We start from the raw sequence: 24,569 nt of genomic DNA on the forward strand, positions 1-24,569 counted from the left end.
TACTTTTCAAACTGAATTCCACAGTCCCTTAGCGCCTGGAGTTCTACAAATAAACGACCTAGATCCTGACACTAATAGAAGATTAGAACTGTCATATATGATCTGATTTCAAAATTTTGTTTTAATCAACCTAATTGTTCTCATTTTATTAAATAAACTTATAATAAGTAAAGGTTATAAATGTACATTATAAAATAAGTATACAACGATAAAATACCACATGTATCCCTTTTATATATTGGGGTCCTTCATAAGAATTTAATGTGCAAAAAGTTGCTGTTTTTTAAAAGTTGTTGCATTTAGAAAGTTCAAAACTTATTGTTCTATGTCCTATTAGTCAGGGATATATTCAAAATACTCTATTGACAAAGCTAGAGGAATGTACTATACCACCTAGAAAAAATTTTAATGAGTACTGCAATTTAAATATTAGCGCTTAAAGTATAACTGTTCTGCTATCTGAAATATTATGTGAATACAAATTTCATTCTCCCACCTTTCTGGGTCACTATGAACTTACAATATCTCAATAAACGTTTCTACTTCAGAACAATGTTAAGAAAGCTTTTTGAAAATTTTGAAACTAAACTTATAAAATCATTGAGTTATATTACTTTTAAATATACCACAGGTTTAAACTAAGACTAAAGTGGACATCAACAATTAATATCACTTAATTAACTGAAACAATTGAGCATTTGCTTCAGCTCTGTTGCACTAGAATCCATTAGCTATAAAGAAAAGGGGTATCCAGACCTAGAAGGTGTGAACTTATTTCTAAATTCAAAATCTGAATCTGAATGCCACTTTAAGAAAAAAGTAATTAGGATAAAAAGTTAGCACCATTAAAAATGTGAAAGAATTGGATGGCCGGGAGGAGGCAGCATAAGGAGAAAGAATTGGAACCTATAGTACAAAAAAACTCTAACAGTCTTAAAAAAATTTTTTCTTTCTGTAACTATGATTTATATCCAGAGAATTAACATTCTTTCCAGAAAGCTACCAAACAATACCTCCAAAACACACATACACACACAAAAAGCCAGGAAAATCGCATTCTTCGTGCAAAACAAGGCTTATTTATGGCTTCTCTTTTAAAAATCTATTCAGATGATATACTGCTTTTAATTTCTACAAATAAATATCAAGCAAACTAAAATATCCAACACAAAAGGAATATTAAGTTAATTAGAGCCAGAAAAACACTACTGTGATGATCAAATGTTCTGGCAATGACAGAACATAAGATGGTGAGAAATTACAGGAATTTAACCTTTGACCTCACCAACCTATGTACTGTTTCCATAACAGAGGCTTAAAGGTTCTATCAGCAAACATTTCAAGTTCTTAGCCAGCAAGCTCTAAGTTCATCTTCCTATATAAACTCAGTAAAATTACAATGTTTTTTAATTAAAATGTTCAAAGATAAAGAGTAATTGGTTCTTACCTCTGGTCCTGATGCATGTGACAAGTCTCCTCACTGGCATAGTTGCTGCCTAAGCAGCTACAAAGACTAGGTTAGCAGCCATTTTGAGACAGCTGCACTGTCTCAGTTGCACTAAAGTGTAATTAAGATGGCTGCAATGTGCACTCAAGAACTCACACAGTGAAAACTCAGCTATGAATCAAACAAAGCCCCTCCCACTTTGTCAGCCTGCAGGAAACTGAACACAGACAACAGCTAATGCATATACTGCAACAAACAATGCAGCTACTCAGGACAGAGAAAACAGCTAAGGCAGCAAGCCAGTTTTGTAACATAATGCCTGTGAAACCCGACTTGCAATACAGACTTTGGGCACATCCAGATCCCAGGCAGCTTGAAGTCCACGCCACATATTAGCAGTTACAGAGATAGAGCCAAATCACACACAGCAAACATCAGGGAATTCGCTTGAAAAAAAAAGCCCCCATTTCAGTCCAGAAAAAAAAAAGTCAAACTCTGCTCAAGGCTCCCTTTTTAAAAAATCTTTTATAGTACTTTTATCATGAAAAGAGTGCCAATTTTTACAATTTCTGGAAAATTAAGATGTTTAAATCCTGATAGTCAATTTCCATTTATAGAAGGCTAATTAAAGATTTTCCCTACAGAATCTAAACCCCAAAGTGCTCAAATCCAGCAGAATGGTTAAAGCTGGCAATCAAATTTTTGAATCTTGACAATAATTTTAAATAACTGCTGGGGAGGGACTAGAGTCATTAGAGCTATGATGGCAACAAGGGTTATTTTGAGTAATCTGCCATAAAGATAAAAATAATTTCTTCTCTTCTGTAGTCCAGATGGTCACAAAGACATTTCCAGGTGAATGTTTGGTCCCAGGGCAAATTAAATTGCATGCCCTGCCACAGACCTCGCAACATTTTGATATGGGTAAAAAGCAAATAAAGAATGTGGACACTCCTGGGGAAAAACAAATAAGGAGACCAAAAGGGTATAATTCAGTCTGAAAGTAGGTATATTAACAAGACAAATTTGAGAGAGATCCCAACAAATCTGTCTTAGCAGTAACCTAGCCATCAAGAGACCTGAGGAACAAAAGCATAGACAGAATCTGCTTGACAGTTCACACGAGCTATCACCTTTTCCTTCTCTCTCCCTTGGTTTACCTTTCTCAAATTTAGCTGGCCTGTGCTATCTGGTCTCTATCCACCACTACATCTGGGTATTTATTAAAACAATTGTTAAGGGTGTAGGGAGTGGGAGGGGTGTAACTAAAAGGAGAAGGGCCCCATAAATTGATAATTGTTCAAGCTGAGTGATGGGCACATGGAGTTCATTATTTCATTCTATTTCTGTATATTTGAAATTTTCCATAATAAAGGTAAAAAAAAAAAATCAGCTTTTATAAGGTCCTTATTTATTCTACATGAGGCAAACTGGATCATGTATATAAAAACTGCTTCGGGTACTGTCTCAGGGGGAAAAAAAAAGGTTGTACCTGATCCAAGCCACATTAGTTCTTCAAAAATGTAACTGTGATTCCCTGACGGTGGCTCAAATCTATTCATTGAAAGCAAGACCTTGGTAAGAGTCAAACAGGATAGAAATTACCGTAGCACCGGAATGTGAGTGAGGTTAATGGGAGACAAATAGCCAACACACTTAGAGCTGCTTGATGAACGGATTCTGATATTCAGGAAGCAGATTCTTTTGGAAGTCTGTTCCACAAAGATTTAAGTTACGTTCCACATCATGAAATGTATGAAGCGCCGCCCCCTCCCCCCTTTAAGCCTCCCCTGTCTTCTCAAATACCTTTCCAATGTAAACCCTGGCTACTTTTTCCTCAGTCTAAGCTTTCTTGGTAAGCTAAGCAGCTAGATGGCTACTATTATTGGCTATAAGATCTACTTTTCACCCAATTTAGATTTCAAAATAAGACACACAATCTAAATTTCATCATTATACCAATCCTCCTCCAGCCACTATAATCATTTTACTACCAACTTACTAGATTTTCTGTATTATCCCAAGGCACAGTAAGTCAAATCAATAAATATGCTGATTGTCTACTATATGTAAGGGGCTTTACAAGACAAAGGACTAGAGAGGTACATTAATGTGGATCAAGCCTTTAGGTAAATTTTATACACATTATCTCAATTAATTCTCCCACTAACCCTACAAGGCAGGTTTTCTCTCCAATTCGTGATTGAGGAAACAAGCTCAGAGATTACACAACTTCACAAAAGTGCTAAGACCTCCATGTACCCTAGACTACACTCAGCCTGAGCCCACGGAACTCTGTCCACCCCTTTCCACATTGGTTGTGTTTCTGTACATCATGGAAACAGTTTAGGAAAGGAAAATGTTTAGGCTGTTATTCGGAAAACGGGTGCCACTGCCAACATGTTTCACTCTCTAGCCCAAAAAAAATATCCTAGTTCACCCGATAAATCCTATTCATGATTCAACCTAAATTTCCTTCTTACTGACAATCTTTTCCTTACTCTCCCTTCTCCTTACTATGCCCATCTCCCAAACCAGGTCCAAGTGCTCTCTCTCAAGATCTTTCATGCATGTTATCATTACACTTAACAAACGTCATTACTTCTATCTTTATATATCAGTTCCAAAGGGACAGAAACTGCAACTTAATTCATTTCCATTCACTTCCATAGTGTGAAACAATGTTTATTTGCTCAATAGATACTGAGTTGAAATTAATTCCCAGTATTTTCATTTCTACCACAAAAATCTTAGAAAATTCTGTATCTTTAAGGACTTTCATTTTCAGGATCTCAACCCTTATTTTCTAGGAAGAAGAAGCAGTCAACTAATAAGTCAATTAAGTTTGTGGTCTTGGCCTAACAGACCTCTGCACTTCAAAACCTAGGATGGAAAAAATACCTTTTGTAGAGCATTTTCCAGTTTTTAGTGTTTTTATAGGCACTATACAGGAGCTACTACATGCTTAGAACAGCTGAACTCTGAGGAAAATCTACAGAAAATTATAGAACATAAGCATACTATTTACATTTAAATTTTTTAATATTACTAAGAAAGAATATAACTTGATTATATAATGTCATAGATTATAAGAAATTTGTTTCAGATAGGGTCAGTCTAATAAACCCAATCACCATTTATATGTAAAAGTAAACACATTTGGAAACTATTTCTAATATTAGGCAAATATTTCCATGATTACTCAATATTTTATCTCCTCCTAAATAAAAACTAGCACTTTTCACATAATTTTTTCATTTCACTCTTACAATGACCACGTAAAATAAGAATGCTATAATCTCAGATATTTATGACCAGAGAATGTAATCATTTGCCAGCAGTCACACAAGTATTGTGAAACAGAACTAGAAGAGGATTAACTCTAGTCAACTACACTTTTTATATATCATATATCACACTATTAGAAAAGTTTACATATGCAAAATATTGAAAATTCCATAGAACCTAAACAAAAGGTTTCATTGCACTAGAGAGAAGGTAAATATACTTTTCATTTATCCAGTTAATATACTTTAATTATACAAATTATCAACATCATACATATTAAAAACTACAGTAAAGGTATTTTTTGAAGGCATAAATCCTCAAGAACAGGGAGAAAAGTAAGAGAGACAATAGCTACAAAGATTTAGGGAGCTGGAAAATAAGCAGAACCACTGGTAACTAACTTAGCAGCTCCCCAAAACCCATATTCCAGGTTGTACTGGGAACAAGTTAAGAACCAATCTGATTTACATGGCAGCAATTTCAAAAGACATAGGAAATAGAAGAACTAGGTACCTTTGGAAATTGAAGTGAGGGGAGCAAATAGGATGATGTGGTTAAAAAAGGGACTAGTGAAAGCTGTTTGTGAAGCAGTAAGATACCCTAGATGCCGTCACCAAATACATTCCACTGAATACCTGCTCACCACAATCCTAGCAAAAGTCTGAAGACAACATCCACAGTTAAAAATGAGAGTACATACCAAAAAGAGAGTAACATTGCTGACTGCAGAGACTCCTAGTCCTGTTCCTCCAATAATCTCCCAGAATGCTACAATCAAACCCTTATTCTCCATAGATGAAAATGGAAGGATATTCTCTGGGGGTATCTTAACAAGTACAAAAGACCTTAAGGTCTTGGGAGCTCTCCCAAAATGGCCTACTCAAATCAGCCTATAGTGAAGTTCAAAACTGATAAATTTAGACATTCTAATCAACTTTTTAATCTTCCATAATATATTCTACAGTCAGGCAAGGAAGACGTAGGGAACTAAGAAAAGTGTAACATGGAAGATAGAGATGAAAACAAAAAAGCAAAACAAAACAAAAACACAAAGTAACAGACTATCAGGAAGAAAATTTCAAAAAATATTAATATCCACAGATAAGAAAAGATGTTGCATTTATGTGTCAATAATAGAATACTATAGGCAAGGAACAAAAAAAAAGAAATTGAGAACATGATAGAAAAAAATGAAAAACTCAACAGAAGGATTCAATGACAAAGCTGATGAAATCTGCCTGAGCAAAAAGACAAAGTTGTAAATAGGAGGAAAAACATAAGAAAACTGGAGTACCCATCTGAAAATTCATACTAGAATGACAGAATGGCAAAAGAAAGATGTCACCAATGAAATCATTTAAGAAAAACTTCCTAAACCGAAAGGCAAAAGTTGCTAGTCTGGTAGGGCCCAGTGAATGTGAGCAAACAATAATAAACAGTTCTACTTCAAGGAATTACAGTGAAATTTCAGAACACTGGAGCTAATCTCAGATTCTACAAGCTTCCATGGAGGAGAAAGTCAGAAATAAGAATGTCTTCAGGTTTCTCAGTATTAATAGAAGCAAGATCAGGGAGCAGTGCCTTTAAAATTCTAAAGAAAAATAATTTCCAACCTAGATTTCTATACCTAGCCAAACTATCAATCAAGCATAAAAACACAGAATGACAATTTTCAGACACACATGGTCTCAAAAGATATGCCTCTCACACACATCTTCTCAAAAAGCTACTAGAGAATATGGTCTCCTCCCCCTAATGACAGAATAAGTCAATAAAAAGACATGACACATAGAAAACAAGGGTCCTACACAGAAGAGGGGTGAAGGAAATCCCCACAGTGGTAAATAAAATTCTAAGGATGACAGTGGTGTACCAGATATAGAGAGCAACTAGGTCAGACTAGAGCAATGAGACTCAAGAAACAAAAGTGAGTCAAGATCCTTGCTGTCACTGTACCTGATGGAAAAAAAAAGTGTCTTCTAAATAAACATCAAAATCTGAAGTAAAGGACTGTACCAAATCATCTTAACTATTACTATTACATGGAAAAGATTCATGGATGCAGGCATCCTGTTATAAAGTTAACATTATATTCGTGAATCAACATCTGTCATAACTGTATCAAGAGAATAAGTTAGAATTTCCATGATTGTGTTAGTCCAGTGCAGACAACTTTGTGTAAGTAGATTACTTCACCCTAGATCAGTAAAACAAGAATTACCTAGGACTAAATGAACTGATTTCATTGTGGTTAATATTTTATCTTAATGGTCATGTAGGAAAAACAACTTCTTAATATATCTTTAACTCTCAATTTAAGATACATTTTGTATAAAGCAGTAATTTAAATAATATCTTGATCCAATACCTTCAGAATTCCAGGGGAAAATTACCCTCTGAATGATCTTAATATAGGTGATAAGTTAATAAACCACCAGAACACTTTAAGAATAATTCTGTAGAAAAATACTGAATATATTGATTGGCCTTGTCTAAAAACTACTTAGCACAAACATTAATATTATATTAAGTATCATAACAGTCTATTTTTTATGAACCAGTTTACACAGTTTCATTAAGAAACTGTTTTCCTTCCTACCAGGATAAAATTGGATAAATCAAATTTGTAACCATGACCACAAGAGAAATGTGACATTTAAAAACAAAACTCTTTTAATTAGGTATGACAAGAAACAAGGACTGCACCTCAAATGCAGAAATGATGCCTACTACGTCTTCACAGGAAATCAATTTAGTATCTCTTCTACAGCTTATGGATTCCCAGCTTTAAAGGGAATAAAGAATATCACTTCCTGCCAAACACAGAACACTGACAAATGTGGGAATCTCAAAGAACCATGATACCCTAACCAGTTTTAAGTACTGCAGGTGAAAACTCATTGAGATAAATTAGATGGCTCTTGGTTCCTGATGTTGTAATCAAGCAGATAATAAATAAGCAAATTATTATACTTTACAAAGCATCTAGACAGATGTTAACTCTTAAATCTCATGTCAAATGGACAAAGTTTTGTTAATCAGCCTATAGGGAAGTTTTTCTATATCAATCAACACCTCATTAGACCTATCTAAATAACACAGTGAAATAAAATAAAAGATCCAAACAAAATAAAGAATTAGAAAATCATTAAACAAATTTATATAGTTAAATCTGTGCCTTAAGGGACAGAAATGTGGCCACAGGAAAGGTTACGAAAGAAAACTGATACTTTGTTTTGTCTCAATTTTGAGTGAGCCTGTCCAGCAAGTTCCATAGCTGGGGGGTGAAGTGGAAGAGAGCACTCTGCGCCTGAAATTTAAAAAAGAAAATGGGATAAACGTATGTAGATCTAGTCCCCCAAACAAATGACTACATCTCTAACTTTGGCAATATGACTGTCTACACAAATTTAACAAACCTTGAAGATATGAGAATTAATGTGAGAAAATGGCCACTTTTCCACCATGAAGAGGCTTACCATAAACCTCGTGAATTTAGTAATCTTGTAGGGTTTTCTATTTTTTAAATACTTTGGGTTTTTTTTTTAAGATTTTATTTTTTTCCTTTTTCTCCCCAATGCTCCCCGGTACATAGTTGTATATTCTTCGTTGTGGGTCCTTCTAGTTGTGGCATGTGGGACGCTGCCTGAGCGTGGTTTGATGAGCAGTGCCATGTCCGCGCCCAGGATTCGAACCAACGAAACACTGGGCCGCCTGCAGCGGAGCGCGCGCACTTAACCACTGGCCATGGGGCCGCCCCTACTTTGGGTTTTTTTAAATTTAATCCATCAGTCCTAAACCTGGACTCTCTCACAAACCTTTGCAAATAAACTGCTTTTCTAAATGCTTATTTTCCCTACTAGTGAGTGATATTATCAGACCTGCTTTTCTAAATTACTTTTTAAATGCATTTAAATTCTAGCTCTAGTAATCAAGAATACTGTTGTTTTCTATAAATCTCCTTGCACTGCGGGGCTCCCTATAGCTGCACATAGCTGCCTCTTAGTAAATATTCATGCCTGACTAATTGAATTCACCAATTGATTGAAGCCAGAAAAGAAAAATATCTCAGGAACAAATGCTAAGCAGTTTATATATCTAATCTCATTTAACCCTCACAACAACCCTACCAGGCAGGTGGTATCACCATTTGACAGATAAGGAATGCCCAGGTCCCAAGACAAAATTGCGGTTCTTTCCACTTCACTATATTACAAACTGGTTTTAGGAAAATCCTTTGCCTTTTCCCCTGTTCTTTCTTTCTTCATTGACTTGTTTTTATCTCCTAACTTTTAAATCATTTCAAGTAAATTTTATACGGAGTGAATTATATAAACTTAAAACATAAAACAATTATATCATTCCATCTTTTCATCAAACTCTTATTAATCTGCATACATATGGCCTTCAGAGTTATAGTTTAGGAACTTCTTATTAATAGGTAAGCAATGGTGTTTCCTTATTTTCTTAAATTTCTTCTATTTCTTAATGAAAGAGATGAAATAATTTTTTCCAGAAGTTGTTTTACTATTTATAATTTTTCACATGCAAAGTGCTTGTCGAATCTTTTGACAATTTATGCAGAGTGCTTTAAGCAAATTTCATGTTCAAGTATTAAAAAAAATAAAGTTCTGACATTTGTGAATAATCATGAGTTAATGGAAAGAAAGGAGTTAGAATATCTTACTCCCTTTTTCTGAAGCTCCACTTAAAACAAAGGGGTTCTATTCTTTCAATAAGCAAATATTTATTGACTATTAAGGTAGGCATTGTAGAAAGCCATCTTATACTTTTAATAGTGGTCTTATCAGACCTAACTAGAAGGAATCGGCCTTAAAATGTGACATATGTCAGATATGTCAGTAAGATACAATTCTTAACTGCAGAAAGCTTATAAAGTACTACACAAATAACTATAAACATAAAAGTAGAGAGAAATAAATGCCTTTAAAAGAGAGACAAAGTATAGCAAAGTAAAAAAGAGAAATTAGAGAACTTCCAGCTGTAACAATATCCTTTATTAGGCATATTATGTGGGCACCTAGCAGCAATGACTCTTATTTACAAAGATCAAGGATTTATATCAGGGAGCTATTTAGAGTTCTCCTAACATACTACCTTCTTTCCCACCTCTGAGATTTTGAACATCCAATTTATTCCCTTTACTAAGCATATTCTTCTAATGCATCCCTTAAAATAAACTCCTCTAAGAGTTCATTGATCTCCCCTCAATAGAGTCCTACTTTCTGTGCCTTACACAAATATCTATTGTTAAACTTATCATATTCTACAGAAAGCTTTTAATTACTTACTTATTAATCATGTAAGTTTTACCTATACGCAAGGAATTTACAACCACAATCTTTTTACCTGTGTATATTTCAAGGCCCTCAAAAGTCACATTTTCCATCTTGAAAATGTGTATTTTATACATATAGTTATAAGTGGAAAAAAATAGAATCTGGATAAGATAATTCAAACATAAACTCAACTCTGAGACTAAAATAAGCAGTTCAAACAACTGTCACTGACAGTTTCCCTGCAGTCCTTCATCCTTTGAGAATAAGCAAGTTAACTGGAAAGGTTAAAACACTGTACGCTAAAGTTTAAAAATTGAATTAAACTTCCAATTCTTGCAACGCTAATCATGATTTAATATGTTTTCAAAGGCAACCAGAAAGGGGAAGAATTCTACCAGAAAAGAGAAATATTTCTAATAACTACAACCTCAGCCACAAATCATGAATACAAAGCTCTCAAAATTCCATTTCAAAGGAAGATATACAGAGTGATAACTGGATCTAATTCTCAAAACAGCTCTCACCTTTTATAAAACACTCTAATTTTAGCTGAGCACAAGGTTATCTAGCAAGATATACATTTCCCAACCCTCCTTTCCCAGCTAAGTATGTTCCTGTGACTAAATTCTCACTCAAAATACGAGTCAAAGTGATAGATGCCACTTCCACATCATGCTCTGACAAGAATGAGTGTGCACTCCCACAGCCCTTTCTCCCTTGCCCCTTGCTGTTGAAACGCTGGAGTGGTCATGTTCAACCTAGAAACAATGTTCAACACCTGGAAACTGTATGTGACGCCAAAGCCACCTAGAAACCCTAACCAGTCTTCCTCTGTATTGCTATATGGGAGAAATAAACATTTACCACCCTTAAACAACAGTAATAGTATCTCAGCAGCTTAGCCTTAACTCTAATCCACCTAGCTCCAAACATTTACTGCCTAAAAGGAAATAAGAACAGTAGAAAAGTTCAAAGGTGGTCTTTTTTCTCTTCCCGGCTTTTACCCATTTCTGCTTAAGACACTGAATCTAATAAGGGTAACAGGACAGAGAGACTCCTAAGCTCCAAAGCCTTAGTTGAGAATTAGCTGAAGCACTCAAGTCACTCATTAATGTTTCACCAAATCCTTTATCTCCTGTCCCTCAGAACAGCAGATTCTCTTCCCACCTTCTAGGGTCACCTTTCTACAAAATGGAAGGCATTATCTTTGAGAATTACTGACAAGGAGAGATCCTTTTACAGCTCTGTCAGTTCTGAGAGTCACTATTCCAATGTACAATCCAAATTTCTTCTAAGAATGAGAAAGTGCCATAGAAGGCCGGACCCATAGTTCCTAGCTACCCACCAAGACAACAGTTCCCCAAAGAAGCACCGGCCTATACAGACAACAAAGAAAGGGACAAAGGATTATATAGTAAGATATTGTGACACTACTACCTTACCTCACCATCATACAAAGGGGGCCTCTCTCCCAAACTAAAGGGTATATAGACAGTGATTCCTAGTTGTTAGATTCCAAATACTATAACACATTTTATAACATTAAGAGCAATAAAAAATTGCAGACATGAATAAGTGAATATTTCTGATGGTAAGTTAACAAGTCATCTTCATTTCCTAGACTTTCATGTTTATATAGGTCCAATTATAAAGACTCTCAGGGAGGCACCATCAACTATACCCTTAGGGCTGCCACATTTTTTGGAAGGTGGCCAAGGAGATGCCTGAGTCATTCTCTTAAAGACTCAAAGATCCAAATGATCAAAATCCAAAACTGAAAACATTCACATTATATAAATAAGCACTAGTGCCCTGCATTTCTCATTTTGCAGGACTTAAAGGACTGAAACGTGCCCAGCACTCACCCGGTCTGTCTTCCAGGACAAAATGGTTCCCACTGTGCTACTTGAAACATATGCAAACAAAGTTTAATTTTGTGGAATTCACTTTTCTGTTTTGAACAAACTAAAATGCCAGGAGAAACAACTGATTTACTTTGTAGATTGCAGGACACTCTGAGAAAGAACACTCTGAACTAATTTTTAAAGTCTTGGGCTCTCTAAAGAACATAACAAAGTTCAAATGAGCAACAATTGTAAAACAGAAGCTCCACTAATGGATAGGTAATTTCTAGGTGGTCTAGGGAACTGACAAGGACTATGGCTCCCTCCCCAGAGCTACTCGACGGTATTTTTGTAATCTACTGTTTAAATAACATTAAAACATCGCCTAATTTTTATCTATAATATGCCCCTCAACTGTTAGGAACTCAAAGGCAGGAACTTGATCCTCAAACTTCTTTCTACATGTGACTCTGTGAAAAAACTAGATATGCCAGCATATGAATTTTCCATATACCTCGAAACTTAAAAAAAAATAGAAATCTTTCTATATTAAGTCATACACTTCTTTGCCTTCTTGAATAAGTTAAACATAACTAAATTTCTCTATGACTCAGAATCATTAATTAGATCATCAAGTACCATAATAAACATGCTATAAATACTGATTCAGCTCTAGGAGTACTGATTCCCAAACTAACCAACCTCAAAACTAAGTTTTTAAATTCTTGCTTCTAACACTTGAAATCAGACCCCCCTTCACTCTTCAAGATGCTAGCCATCATTTCTTGCCCTGAACCATATGCATTTCTCTAGCAGCACTTCTCCTGTCCCTACTTTGCTACTTCTCATGGGTTATAGCCTGAAAAATCAAGTATCATAATTAGTCAGAACCAGGAAAAGTTCTCAGGTAAGGGCAAAGGTCACATAAAAAAGTAAAATATGCAAACTTCTACAAGCGAATTTGCTTGAAAAATTCCCAAAGACAGGAAATTTTCATTAAAGAAAAGAAAATACTTAAGAAAAGCCAATATCTTAACATTTGATTTCTACCTATTTCCTAGATTTATTTTCATAAAGCCAATAATATTTTACCACTTGATTTTTATTTTCACTTCCTTGACTTTTTCTTTTCATGCCTTCACCAATTTTCAAGTTTAACTAGTTCAATAAAAATATTTTGGCAATAACCTGACTTACTTTGCTGTACCCATTATGAAAAAGTAGAATTACAACTGAAATATATCACTATTAATCAAGATAATACTTTTCACTACAATAAGCACAAAAAACTGATTTAAGAGAAAAACAATTTATGTTAAAATTTAAGGAAACATCCTTATGTGAGAATATAGCAACTTAATATCACCAAAGAGACTAAAAAAAAATTTTTACCTTTATTATAGTATTAGGCTTCATTCTGGCCAGAAAACGAATTAGATAACTTTTCAAACTTCCTCCATTAAAAAAAAAAATCTATGTTAAACAGAGAAGAAAAATTTTGGTTTCAAATACTGTAGAACACTTTATTTTGGCAACCTATTTTCCCCAGTTCTCACTTCATACTTGTATTATTTTCATGTCACCATGTCCTACAGCAGATTAAAAATAGAAATGTAGTCCTATATCCTCTGTCAACTCATCCTTACTAACATTAAATGAGTACCAGGAAACAAGTAAAATAACATCTTAATGAAAAGTAACAGGAATCACAAATTTTCCCAGAGTTCCTAAAAACAGTACATTTTTGTAGGCTCCAAAGGAAGTGTATCATATTCATTAATAAAGAAAACAAATAGTATAACGATGTAAACCCACCCCAGTTTAGGTATAATGCAACTCTAAATAAAACTTCAAATAGTTGGCTTTCTAAAAATTTAACCAAAAGAATCTAAAGTTCATCTATAAGCAATTTAAAAAGTAATATACTAAAAAAAACTACTGCAAAAAATATGAAAAGCAAAGTGCTAATATCCATAAATAGCTGTTACAAAAACATAAAAACATTAACATCCACCACAGAAAAATACTCAAACCTCAAACAGCTAATTCACAAAAAATGAGAAAACTGCATACATACTAAACATAAAAAGTTCAACTTCTCTTGGTTATCAAAAAAAGTTAATGAGCTACTATTTTTCAACCACCAAATTGATGATGGAAAACTAAGTTTTTATCAATTTTGTTAATTACTTTAAAAGTCCTTTGAAACAGTAATTTCAAAGAAATATTGAGACACAGATCATGACTCATGTACAAGGACGTGCATGGTAGCATTATTTATAATAGAGAAATGGGCAACAAATAAAATTGCCAACAAGAAAAAAAAGTTTAATAAGTCACAGTGCATTCTTATTAGAGATAATATTATGTAGCCATTTAAAAATGTATTGGAAGAAGAGTTTATAATTTGGGATATTTTCATGATATAATATTATGTAAGCACTACAAAATATTTTACAAGAATAACGAAGTATGGAAACATCCACAAGTTACTACGACGTTAAAAGAGCAGGAATGAAATTATGATCCAAATGAAAAAATATCGATCAATAAATATTGATCATTGATCATTAATCAACAAATATTGATCAACCACGGAAAAGTCACAAAAATCACCAAAGGTTTATTTCTAAATGTTGCTTATTTTCAACACTTTCCAAATGTGCTACAAGTTAAAAAAATTAAATATATTTATCACACATTCAAATCATAATTTATAGAAAAAAACAATTTTAATGGTTTATGGCTTAATCATTCAAACCTTTTTTTCCTAAACTTAACTTATCATGTTTAAAATTCACAAAACTAAAAAGAATTTAAACGACCTCAGTAACTTAGTATTCATTCCTGGAGTAACCTAGTCTTAATATTTATATATGCTGTATACGTGTCAAAATTTTGTGTCATCAGAAGCAACAAACCAAAATTTCAAAACATTCTTGTTATTGACAGTGTACCAATGAACAAACAGTGGATGTTCAGACAATTCATTAATCTTAGTTTTCAGTTTATAAAACTATATTTGCCTTTCTAAAAAACATGACACAAAAATTGTCCTATCAATAAATATTTACATTATGGTCTTCAGTGTTTTCAAATACCTCTTAGGATCTTCAACATTAACCTAAAAGGCAATCATTTGTATATCAAATGAGAATATAAATATACAAACCAAAATATTTCACTTTTCTGGAAATGCAAAGTGTACCATGCTCCAAGATCAAACTTCTTTTCTTAACCTAAATATGTATGTGTATCCATATATACACATACATACACAAATACAGAAAATACAACATATTTTCAACTTGAAAACACCTGAAATAATGTCTTAGGGGGTGGGGAGGGGTGTGCTGGGTAATCACCCCAGAAGCATAAAAGAGAAGAGATTACACAACTGCCTTCCAAACATATTTCTGTGTAGAAGACTTCAGAGGTCCAGCCATTATATCAACGACAAATTTTCTGTTGAGAAAAAAAAAATGTTTCCTATCATTCCATTCTATCTCATAGGCGATGTCATTTAAGAAAATCCACCAACCAAAAGAATTCCTTTCAACTACATCTACTTAATACTTTAACACTACTTGCTTTAGGAAATAAAAATGTCCCTAAACCAATCAAGATTATAAAGTAACAGCCACTTCTTCACCTGACAGGTGACTGATGCAAACTTAGAGGTATAGAACCACCCAAGAAACCAACTGCTGTATATACAAACCACAGACGAAGTCTAAGAAGACCATTTACAAGTTTTTAGCTAAGAAGTAATTTGCACAATGGGAGAATTATATCAAATTGTATAAAACTTCTCCCGGGGTGTTACATAACGCTTAAATATAGTGACTATCATTTTAAACTAAAATAATCTGTAGCATACTTATAACTACCTTCTTTAAGAAACTAAAACCAGGAACACACAAAATTAAAAAAAAAAAAAAAACCGTAACTTATACACATGTATATGGGGCAGCTTCTTTTTTAAAAAATCAACTGATTTTTTGATTGATGGTTAACTTGATTTCCTCATAAAGGCCTCAGTATAGTTGAGAGTTCTTTGTAGAATTCTTTTTCAGAAAAACTTCCCAAGTGTTACATTTTACATATCATAGCAAACAAAATGCCAAGAAAATGACTTAATTTAAAACGTCAGAGTAACAAAAATTATCTAACTGAAACAGTAACGGACAAGTGATCAGAGACTGAAAGAATGTACAACTCAAATGCAAGTATGATCAGAGGCACAGGAACTGATTACAATTAAAACTTCATAAACTTAGGAGCAAGAATTTTAAAAAATAAGTAAATACCCAAGGAGATAGAGATTTCTTTTTAAACAGCATCATATCGGTTCTTCCAACACCCCTTCCTCTCATATTTCCAAAACTCAAATTGTTTCTATTTTGTAAACATTCCACACAACCATGATAAAAGAACTGGCAAAAACAGGGTTAAAAAAGCATTTGCAAATATGCAGTTCAAATAAATGCACTTCCCGTGAGAACACCACTAGGCGCTGATCTTTATCTCCCTAACACAAACCGGAATCCAGCAATACCCTAAAAGTGAAATTATAATCAAGAACCAAAAGTGACAGGCATTTTTACAGAAAATTAAGTCACAGCTTCTCAGAGAATCGGAGAAATAGAAGAAAAGAGTTTCAGGGTCGGTCCAGGAGTACAACATGAGAAAAACGTTTTCCTTGAAAAATGTGGGAGTTTGAGGGTAACAAAACGAAACCCGTCAAGAATGAGCAAAATTAAACCTAGAACCCAAATGGCGTCCAACAAGAACATTAGATCTCGAAAATGAATATTGCGCTTGCGCAGCCACCGCCCGCCAGCTGCACAACTGCAGCTAGAGCCCGACCCCGCAAGATCACGTGCTCCCATGCAGCGCCCGCCCGCAGCTCCGCAACCGCGCAGGCGCAAGTACAACTCCCGCAGCCGCCATAATGCGGTCTTGACTCTTCCTAAATACAATAGTAATTTAAGAAAATGTGATCATTGCAGCCCCTGGGATTCACATATACCTTTCGGGGCGGGAGAGGAGGGGAGGAACCAAGTTCCTTCCTACAGAGCTGTGCCGCGCAGCCGTCCCCAACGCTGCCGCCTCAGTCTCGCGCGCTTCAGTCTCGGCGCCGCCGCTGCCGCCGCCGCCGCCTCCGCAGATTCAAAAACAAACCCGCTTCTGCCTTGCACGCGCCGGGGCCGTTATGCAAATTAATGTAGGCGGGGCTCAGTGGTCGTAGCATTGACCACGCCCACTGTGGTGTCAGCCAATAGGCTCACGGACTGGCCGCTCCCCATGCAAATCTCCCGGTTTTTTATTTGAATGAGGTGAGTTGGCCCCGCCTCCTGCCGTGGAAAAGAGAAGTAAGTCTGAGGTGGTGGCGCTGCGCCTTTCAGTTGCAGTGTGAGGTGTGTTTATAAGTGGAGCTTCGCTCAACCAGTGAGTAGCACTTTGTGAGCGCCCTCTATGAGTCTTAGGAAAGAAGGAAGGAAGGAAATAGGTAGGTGAGAGTTAAAGAGCAGAGGGGAAGAGGTTTGCAAAAAGGCTGGAGTATGTTGATTTGTTTATAACTTATAAAAAATATACAAAGTATACTTTAAACTGTATAAGTAAGGAGGACATAGCGAAAACACATCTTTTCTTTCAGTTCTGAGCCAGAGCAAGCACGGAGCAAGCAATCATACCCCTCCACCAGAAGTTGTATCCCTGTGATTCAGTTTTATATTGGGAGCCAACCCTGGCCACGGGATGTGGTGGAGAAGGTGCTACATTATTTGTTGGGAGATCTGGGCTCACGTCCAAGTGCTCATGCTTACTTGCCTGTTCCTTGGAATAAGTTTGTTACTCAGTTTTCTCATCTCTAAAATGGTGTTAATGCCTGTAGTTCAGATTGGTTTAGAGAGCTAAATGATAGGATAAATGTAAATGTGTTTTGCAAAGTAAGAAGAACCTGACAGATCGTAAGGCTTGGTTATTGTTTTTTAACGTAATTTCTCTCTTAAATTAATCTATTCATTCAGTATTATTTAGCAATCACTGTGTTCCGGACCTATATTAGGTCTGTCCTCAAGAAATGTCTTGTCCTCAAGAAATCTGTACTATAGTGAAGGAGACAGAAAAGTAAACGGGAAATTTTTGTAAGTAATAAGAAATTAGTACAGGGTGGTTGATATTTATTTTTATAGTTTGCACCTTTCAACTTAGTTGAAATGCTGGGTGGATTTTAGGAGGATCGCCTAATTCGGACTTGGAAAATCAGTAATGCCTCCCTAAAAGAAGTCATCTCTAACATGATAACTGATTTAATAGATTTGTTGCCTAAAGGCTGGACTTTATTGTGAGAGCAATGAGAAATCACTTAAAAGGTTCTAAGTCAGGAAATAACACAATTAGATTTGCATTGCTTAATTGCTGAGCTTTATAAAGTACTTAGCACAGAGCATAGTACACAGGTGCTCCATAAATTACAAATGGAGGCTCAATTATAATAAACTATGTATTAAAATTTTTTAGTATATAGGTGCTCAATTATAAAATAGATGCTCAGTAAATTATAAATATTGATATCAATCTTAAAAGTTTTACTCTATAATAATAAGAGAAATGAGATTGGAATAATAGAGTCCATTAGGTTTCTCTTTGTATTTCTTCTATAAGCAAATAAAAAGTAATAAAAAGGTATCATTTTTATAATAGCTCAATCTCAATTGTCTAGGCTTATGGCAAAGGGAAAAATAATTCAGCATTAACTCACCAACTGATCAATTTTCTTAGATATGCTCTTATTCTAGACTTTCCTCCCTAAGACTCCAACTAGACAGTTTTATTGTATTTGAATTTCCCCAAATATCCTCAACCACTCATCTACAGCCGCCTTAGCCATTCTAGCTGCTGGTTGATCTAACCAGTCATTTCATATTGCATTCAGCAAGTACAGTATTTATGATGTACTCACACACTATTCTAGGCACTGGAGATGACCACAGGAAATGACACATCCCCTAATCAGTCACATATACAGATAAAATTAGGAGATCATTTCTGTCACAGAGGCATACAATAAGTATAAAAGAAATATAAAACAACAGGACCTAAATCTTTCTCATAGAACATGGGAAAAATTTCAAGAGGAGATGATACTTGACCTGACATAATGTGGAACTTATTGGCTGTCAGAATAGGTACAAAAGAAAGAGAATTCATGTTAGTTAAAACAAAAATGCAAAGACACTGAAAAATGAAAAAGATGTGACTTCAACTTCTAGATGGGTTGATAATCAAAATATGTATCAGGCTGGCCCGGTGGCCGAGTGGTTAAGTTCGCGCGCTCTTCTGCAGGCAGCCCAGTGTTTCGTTGGTTCAAATCCTGGGTGCGGACATGGCACTGCTCATCAAACCACGCTGAGGCAATGTCCCACATGCCACAACTAGAAGGACCCACAACGAAGAGTATACGACTATGTACTGGGGGGCTTTGGGGAGAAAAAGGAAAAAATTTTTTAAAAATCTTAAAAAAAAAATGTTTATCAATCTCTGTGGCACCAAGCACTGACCAATTAAGTGGGAGCAGGCTGAAGACTCCTTACTTTGTTAGATGTTAATCCTTTAGTTGTAGGACTGCAGAGGTCCAGGGGTTCTTGAGCTGGGGACTGAGGCCGACTGGGTGGTAGGAGAAGTATTCAGGAGTATGGCAGCTACTTACCAGTCAGTACTGAAGGATTTCCATATTTTATCCACCATTATGGCATTATTTTTTGTTTTGTTTTTTTTTTTTTTTTTTGGAGGAAGATTAGCCCTCAGCTAACTACTGCCAGTCCTCCTCTTTTTGCTGAGGAAGCCTGGCTCTGAGCTAACATCCGTGCCCATCTTCCTCTAGTTTATACGTGGGACGCCTACCACAGCATGGCTGCCAAGCAGTGCCATGTCCGCACCCGGGATCCGAACCAGCGAACCCCGGGCCGCCGAGAAGCGGAACGTGCGAACTTAACCGCTGCGCCACCGGGCCGGCCCCTATGGCATTATTTTACATACAGACTGAATATTCTTCTAGAAAAAAATACTGGAGTAAAGCAAGATCACAGAACTTCTCACAGAAGAAAAGATCCAAAGAACAAAAAGCAAAAAAACCTAAAATAATAAACATGAATAAATGAATTTCAGTTGTAGCAATTGAGCAGCGACTGAACAAGGAAAAATAGGATTTTTGAAAATAGCATAAACTTGTGAAAGGAACAACTGAAGACGAAAACTGACGTTTCTAAATACTGTAAGAGACAGACTAATGCAGTGCTTATAAAAATGGGCTCTGGTGGTTTACTACCTGATTTGGAATCTTATCTCTACTTCTTACTTGCTACATGCTCTTAACTTCTCTATGCAAATTTTCCTGAAATATAAAGTGAGGATAACAAAAATAGCCCTATCTGGTAAGGTTTTTATAAAGATTAAATTCTGGTAAAACACTTTGAGCAATACTGGGTATATACAGGCATACCTCATTTTATTGCACTTTTCAGATATTGCATTTTTTAAAAGACCCTCCGCCAGCAAAAAGATTATGACTTGTAGAAAGCTCAGATTATGGTTGGCATTTTTTAGCAATAAAGTATTTTTAAATTAAGGTTTGTACATTCTTTTTACACATAATGTTATTGCACACTTAGTCTATGGTATAGTGTAAACTAACTCCTATATGCACTGGAAAACCAAAAATTTTATGTAACTCACTTTATTGCAATATTCACTTTATTGCAATGATCTAGAACTGAACCTGTAATATCTCTGAGGTATGCCTGTAGTAATATCTCAATAAGTGTTAGCTAATAGTAATCATGGTAGTAATAGTAGTGGTAGTACTTGTCAGAGTAGTAATAGTATAGATACAGCTGAGCTTGAGCAGTTTCTATATGCACATTCTACACTATCAGTAAAAAAGAATATGAATTAACCACGACCTGATGATTTTTATTATTGTCCACCAATTTGCAGAGAAGTTTACCGTGGTGTTAATTAGACAAACCTGGCAGAACTCAAGAAACAACTCTCAAAAATGGGAAGTGTGGTAAACAGAACTCTAAGATAATCTCCACCCCTTTGTGTTCACACCCTGTATAATCCTCTCCAGTAGAGTGTGGGCAGAACCTATTACTTGCTCCTAGCAAATAGAATTTTTATTGTAAAGGTGAATGAATTTTGCAGATGTAATTAAAGTCCAAAATAAATTGATTTTGAGTTAACCAAAAGACAGATTATTTTAGATGGGATTTATTTGATCTGAAAGAAGCCCTTTAAAAAGGAACTGGGCCTTCCCTAAGGAGAGAGATTCTCCTTGCTGCCTTGATGGAGTAAGCAGCCATGTTGAAGAAGCACATGTGGACAGTTACTACAAGTGGCCTATAGAATCTGTGGGTAGCCTCTAGGACCTGAGGTTAGGCTTCAGCAAAAAGCCAGCAAAAAACCAGGACCCTCAATTATATAGCCAAAAGGAAACAAATTCTACCAGTAAACTAACTGAGCTCAGAAGCAGATTGTTTACCAATCAAGCTTTCAGATGAAAATGAGTTCAAGTAACAGCTTGATTATAGCCTTTTGAGACTCTGAGCAGAGGATCCATCTAAGTCACACCCAAACTCCTGACCCACAGAACCTGAGATAATAAACGTGTGGGTTTAAGTTACTAAATCTGTGGTAATTTGTTACTTAGCAATAGAAAACTAATGCAAGAAGTTATCAGAGAAGGGAAAAGTTATCTAAACAATCTTCCAAGGTAGATAGGTGACGTCACCTAAGTGGGTGAAATGGGTCCTATTAGAAGATATTTAATTGACACTCAGTAAAATGATAGAACCAGTACTGTAGTTATACCTGGGTAACGAAGGCCTCAGTCCTCATCCCCATATTTTAGAGGGCCTCTACATATCATAACATACACACACATTTAAAGAATACACTGGTGCCTTTGTCACTCATAATCTGACACTCAGCACTACCATAATAGGAACTGTAACCTTAAACATCTGCTCTCCTAATATTATTCAAGGCCTCAGGAGAATGCTTCTCCATATTTCTTGCATTGTGTCCTCAAAAAGAAAAAAAGGCATCTATCAGATGCTGTGAAGGTCAGTGGGTTGAGCATACACACAGCTTAGAGTATGTAAAAAAGTTGAGCAGCAAATTAGATCCTTCTTCTCTATTAGTACTGATTCAATAGATTTTTGCATAACACACTCATTTGACAGTAATGTCAATCCTCCATTTTTCTTGAGTTTTTGCATTTTCTAGTTTGTGGTTCTGTAGGTACTCAGAACTTATTGCAGCATTCCCAACATTTGTATGTAGCTTCTGGAAAAATGTTTGAAATATTAAATAATCCACATTACTCCTATTTGTATGCCATACATGTAGATGTCAAATAACATAAATGAAACATGATATTCAATTTTTAAGCTAGCAACTAAACAGCATTGAGTTCTAGAATTGTAACTGATTTCATTTTAATAAAAATATTTCATTTCTGAAAAAATAGGTCAAAGAAGAAATCAAAAGCAAAATTTAAAAATACCTGAGACAGGGGCCAGCCCTGTGGCATAGTGATTAAGTGTGGCATGCACCATTTTGGTGGCCTGGGGTTCATGAGTTTGGATCCTGGGCATGGACCTACACCGCCTGTCAGCCATGCTGAAGTGGCTACCCACATACAAAATAGAGGAAGACTGGCACAGATGTTAGCTCAGAGCTACTCTTCTTCAAGCAAAAAATAAAAAGAGGAAGATTGACAGTGGATGTCACCTCAGGGCGAATCTTCCTCATCAAAAAAAAATACCTGAGACAAATGAAATTGGAAATACAACATATCAAAACTTATGGGATACAACAAAAGCAGTTCTAAAAGGGAAGTTCATTGCACTAAATGCCTACATCAAGAAAAAAGAAGAATTTCCACAACCTAACTTTACACTTCAAAGAACTAGAAAGAGATGAACAAATGAAGCCCAAAGTTAGCAGAAGGAAGGAAATAACAAAGATCAGAGCAAAAGTAAATGAGATAGAGATTAAAAAGAAAATAGAAAACATCAATGAAACTAAGAGCTGTTTCTTTTAGAAAGATGAGCAAAATTGACAAACCATTAGCTAGACTCACCAAAAAAAAGAGAAAAGACTCAAATAAATAGAATCAGAAATGAAAGAGGAGACATTACAACCAATGTCACAGAAATACAAAGGATCATAAGACACTTATATGAACAACTATAAACCAAGAAGTTAGATCACCTAGAAGAAATGGATAAATTTCCAGAAACATACAACCTACCAAGACTAAAGCCTGAAGAAATAGAAAATCTGAACACACACTGATTATGAGTAAGGAGATTGAATTAGTCATCAAAAACCTCCCAACAACAAAAGTCCAGGACGAGATAGCTTTGCTGGTGAATTCTACCAAACATTTAAAGATGAATTAATACCAATCATTCTCAAAATTTTCCAAAAGACAGAAGAGGAGGGACCACTTCCAAACTCATGTTAGGAGGCCAGCATTACACTGATACCAAAATCAGACAAGGATGCCACAAGAAAAGAAAATTACAGGCCAATATCCCTGATAAACGTAGATGCAAAAATCCTCAACAAAATATTAGCAAACCAAATTCAACAATACAATAAAAGGATCATATACCGTAATCAAGTGGATTTATTCAAGGAATGCAAGGATGGTTCAACATCAGCAAAGCAATCAATGTGCTACACCACATTAAGAAAATGAAGGATAAAAATCATGTGATCATCTCAATAGATGCAGAAAAAGTATTTGACAGAAGTCAATGTTGATTTATGATAAAAATGCTCAACAAAGTGTGTATAGACAGAACATATCTCAGTATAATAAAGCCTCTATATGACAAGACAGCAATCAACATCATCCTCAATGGTGAAAAGCTGAAAGCTTCTTCTCTAAGATCAGAAACAAGACAAAGATGGCCACTCTCACCAGTTTTATTCAACATCGTATTGGAAGGCCTAGCCAGAGCAATTAGGCAAGAAAAAGAAATAAAATTTATCCAAATCAGGAAATAAGTAGAACTGTCACTATTTGCAGATGACATGATATTATATACAGAAAAGCATACAGACTCTACCAAAAAACTGTTAGAACTAATAAATTCAGTAAAGTTGCTGGATACAAAATCAATACACAAAAATCTGTTGCATTTGTATACACTGATAGCAAAGTATCACAAAGAGATATTATGAACAGAATCTCATTTAAAATTGCATCAAAAAGAATAAAAATACCAGAGAATAAATTGAACCAAGGAGGTGAAAGATCTGTACACTGAAAACTGTAAGACATTGATGAAAAAATTGAAGAAGACATAAATAAATGGAGAGATATTCTATGTTCATGGATTAGAAGATTAGAAGAATTAATATTGTTAAACTGTCCATAGTCCCCAAAGCAATCTACAAATTCAATGCAATCCCTATCAAAATTCCAGTGACGTTTTTCACAGAAATAGAACAAATAATCCTAAAATTTGTGTGGAACCAAAAAAACTCTAATAGTCAATCTTAAGAAAGAAGAACAAAGCTGGAGGCATCATGTGCCCTGATTTCAAACTATATTACAAAGCTATCATAATCAAAACAGTATGGTATTGGCATAGAAACAGACACATA

At 35.3% G+C, this 24,569-nt stretch overlaps 1 protein-coding gene across 3 annotated transcripts in view; it reads right to left on the reverse strand.

The window, feature by feature from the left end:
• The window catches only part of ATF7IP (activating transcription factor 7 interacting protein), a 113,141-nt gene extending 96,070 nt beyond the window's left edge, over positions 1-17,071 (reverse strand). Inside the window, exon 1 of one of the 3 annotated variants that reach the window (XM_046659944.1) lies at positions 16,912-17,071. Coding sequence is in view for 2 of the 3 variants with exons in the window: in XM_046659934.1 (XP_046515890.1) it covers positions 1,448-1,464 (17 nt within the window). In the remaining variant the exon portion in view is untranslated. Of the gene's footprint in view, positions 1-1,447; positions 1,702-16,911 lie in introns of those variants that run through there. The other 2 variants (XM_046659934.1, XM_046659923.1) reach the window with 2 other exon arrangements.
• Positions 17,072-24,569: the final 7,498 nt, after the last annotated feature.

This window comes from Equus quagga, chromosome 1 (genome assembly GCF_021613505.1).
Source record: "Equus quagga isolate Etosha38 chromosome 1, UCLA_HA_Equagga_1.0, whole genome shotgun sequence".
NCBI classification, from domain to species: domain Eukaryota; kingdom Metazoa; phylum Chordata; class Mammalia; order Perissodactyla; family Equidae; genus Equus; species Equus quagga.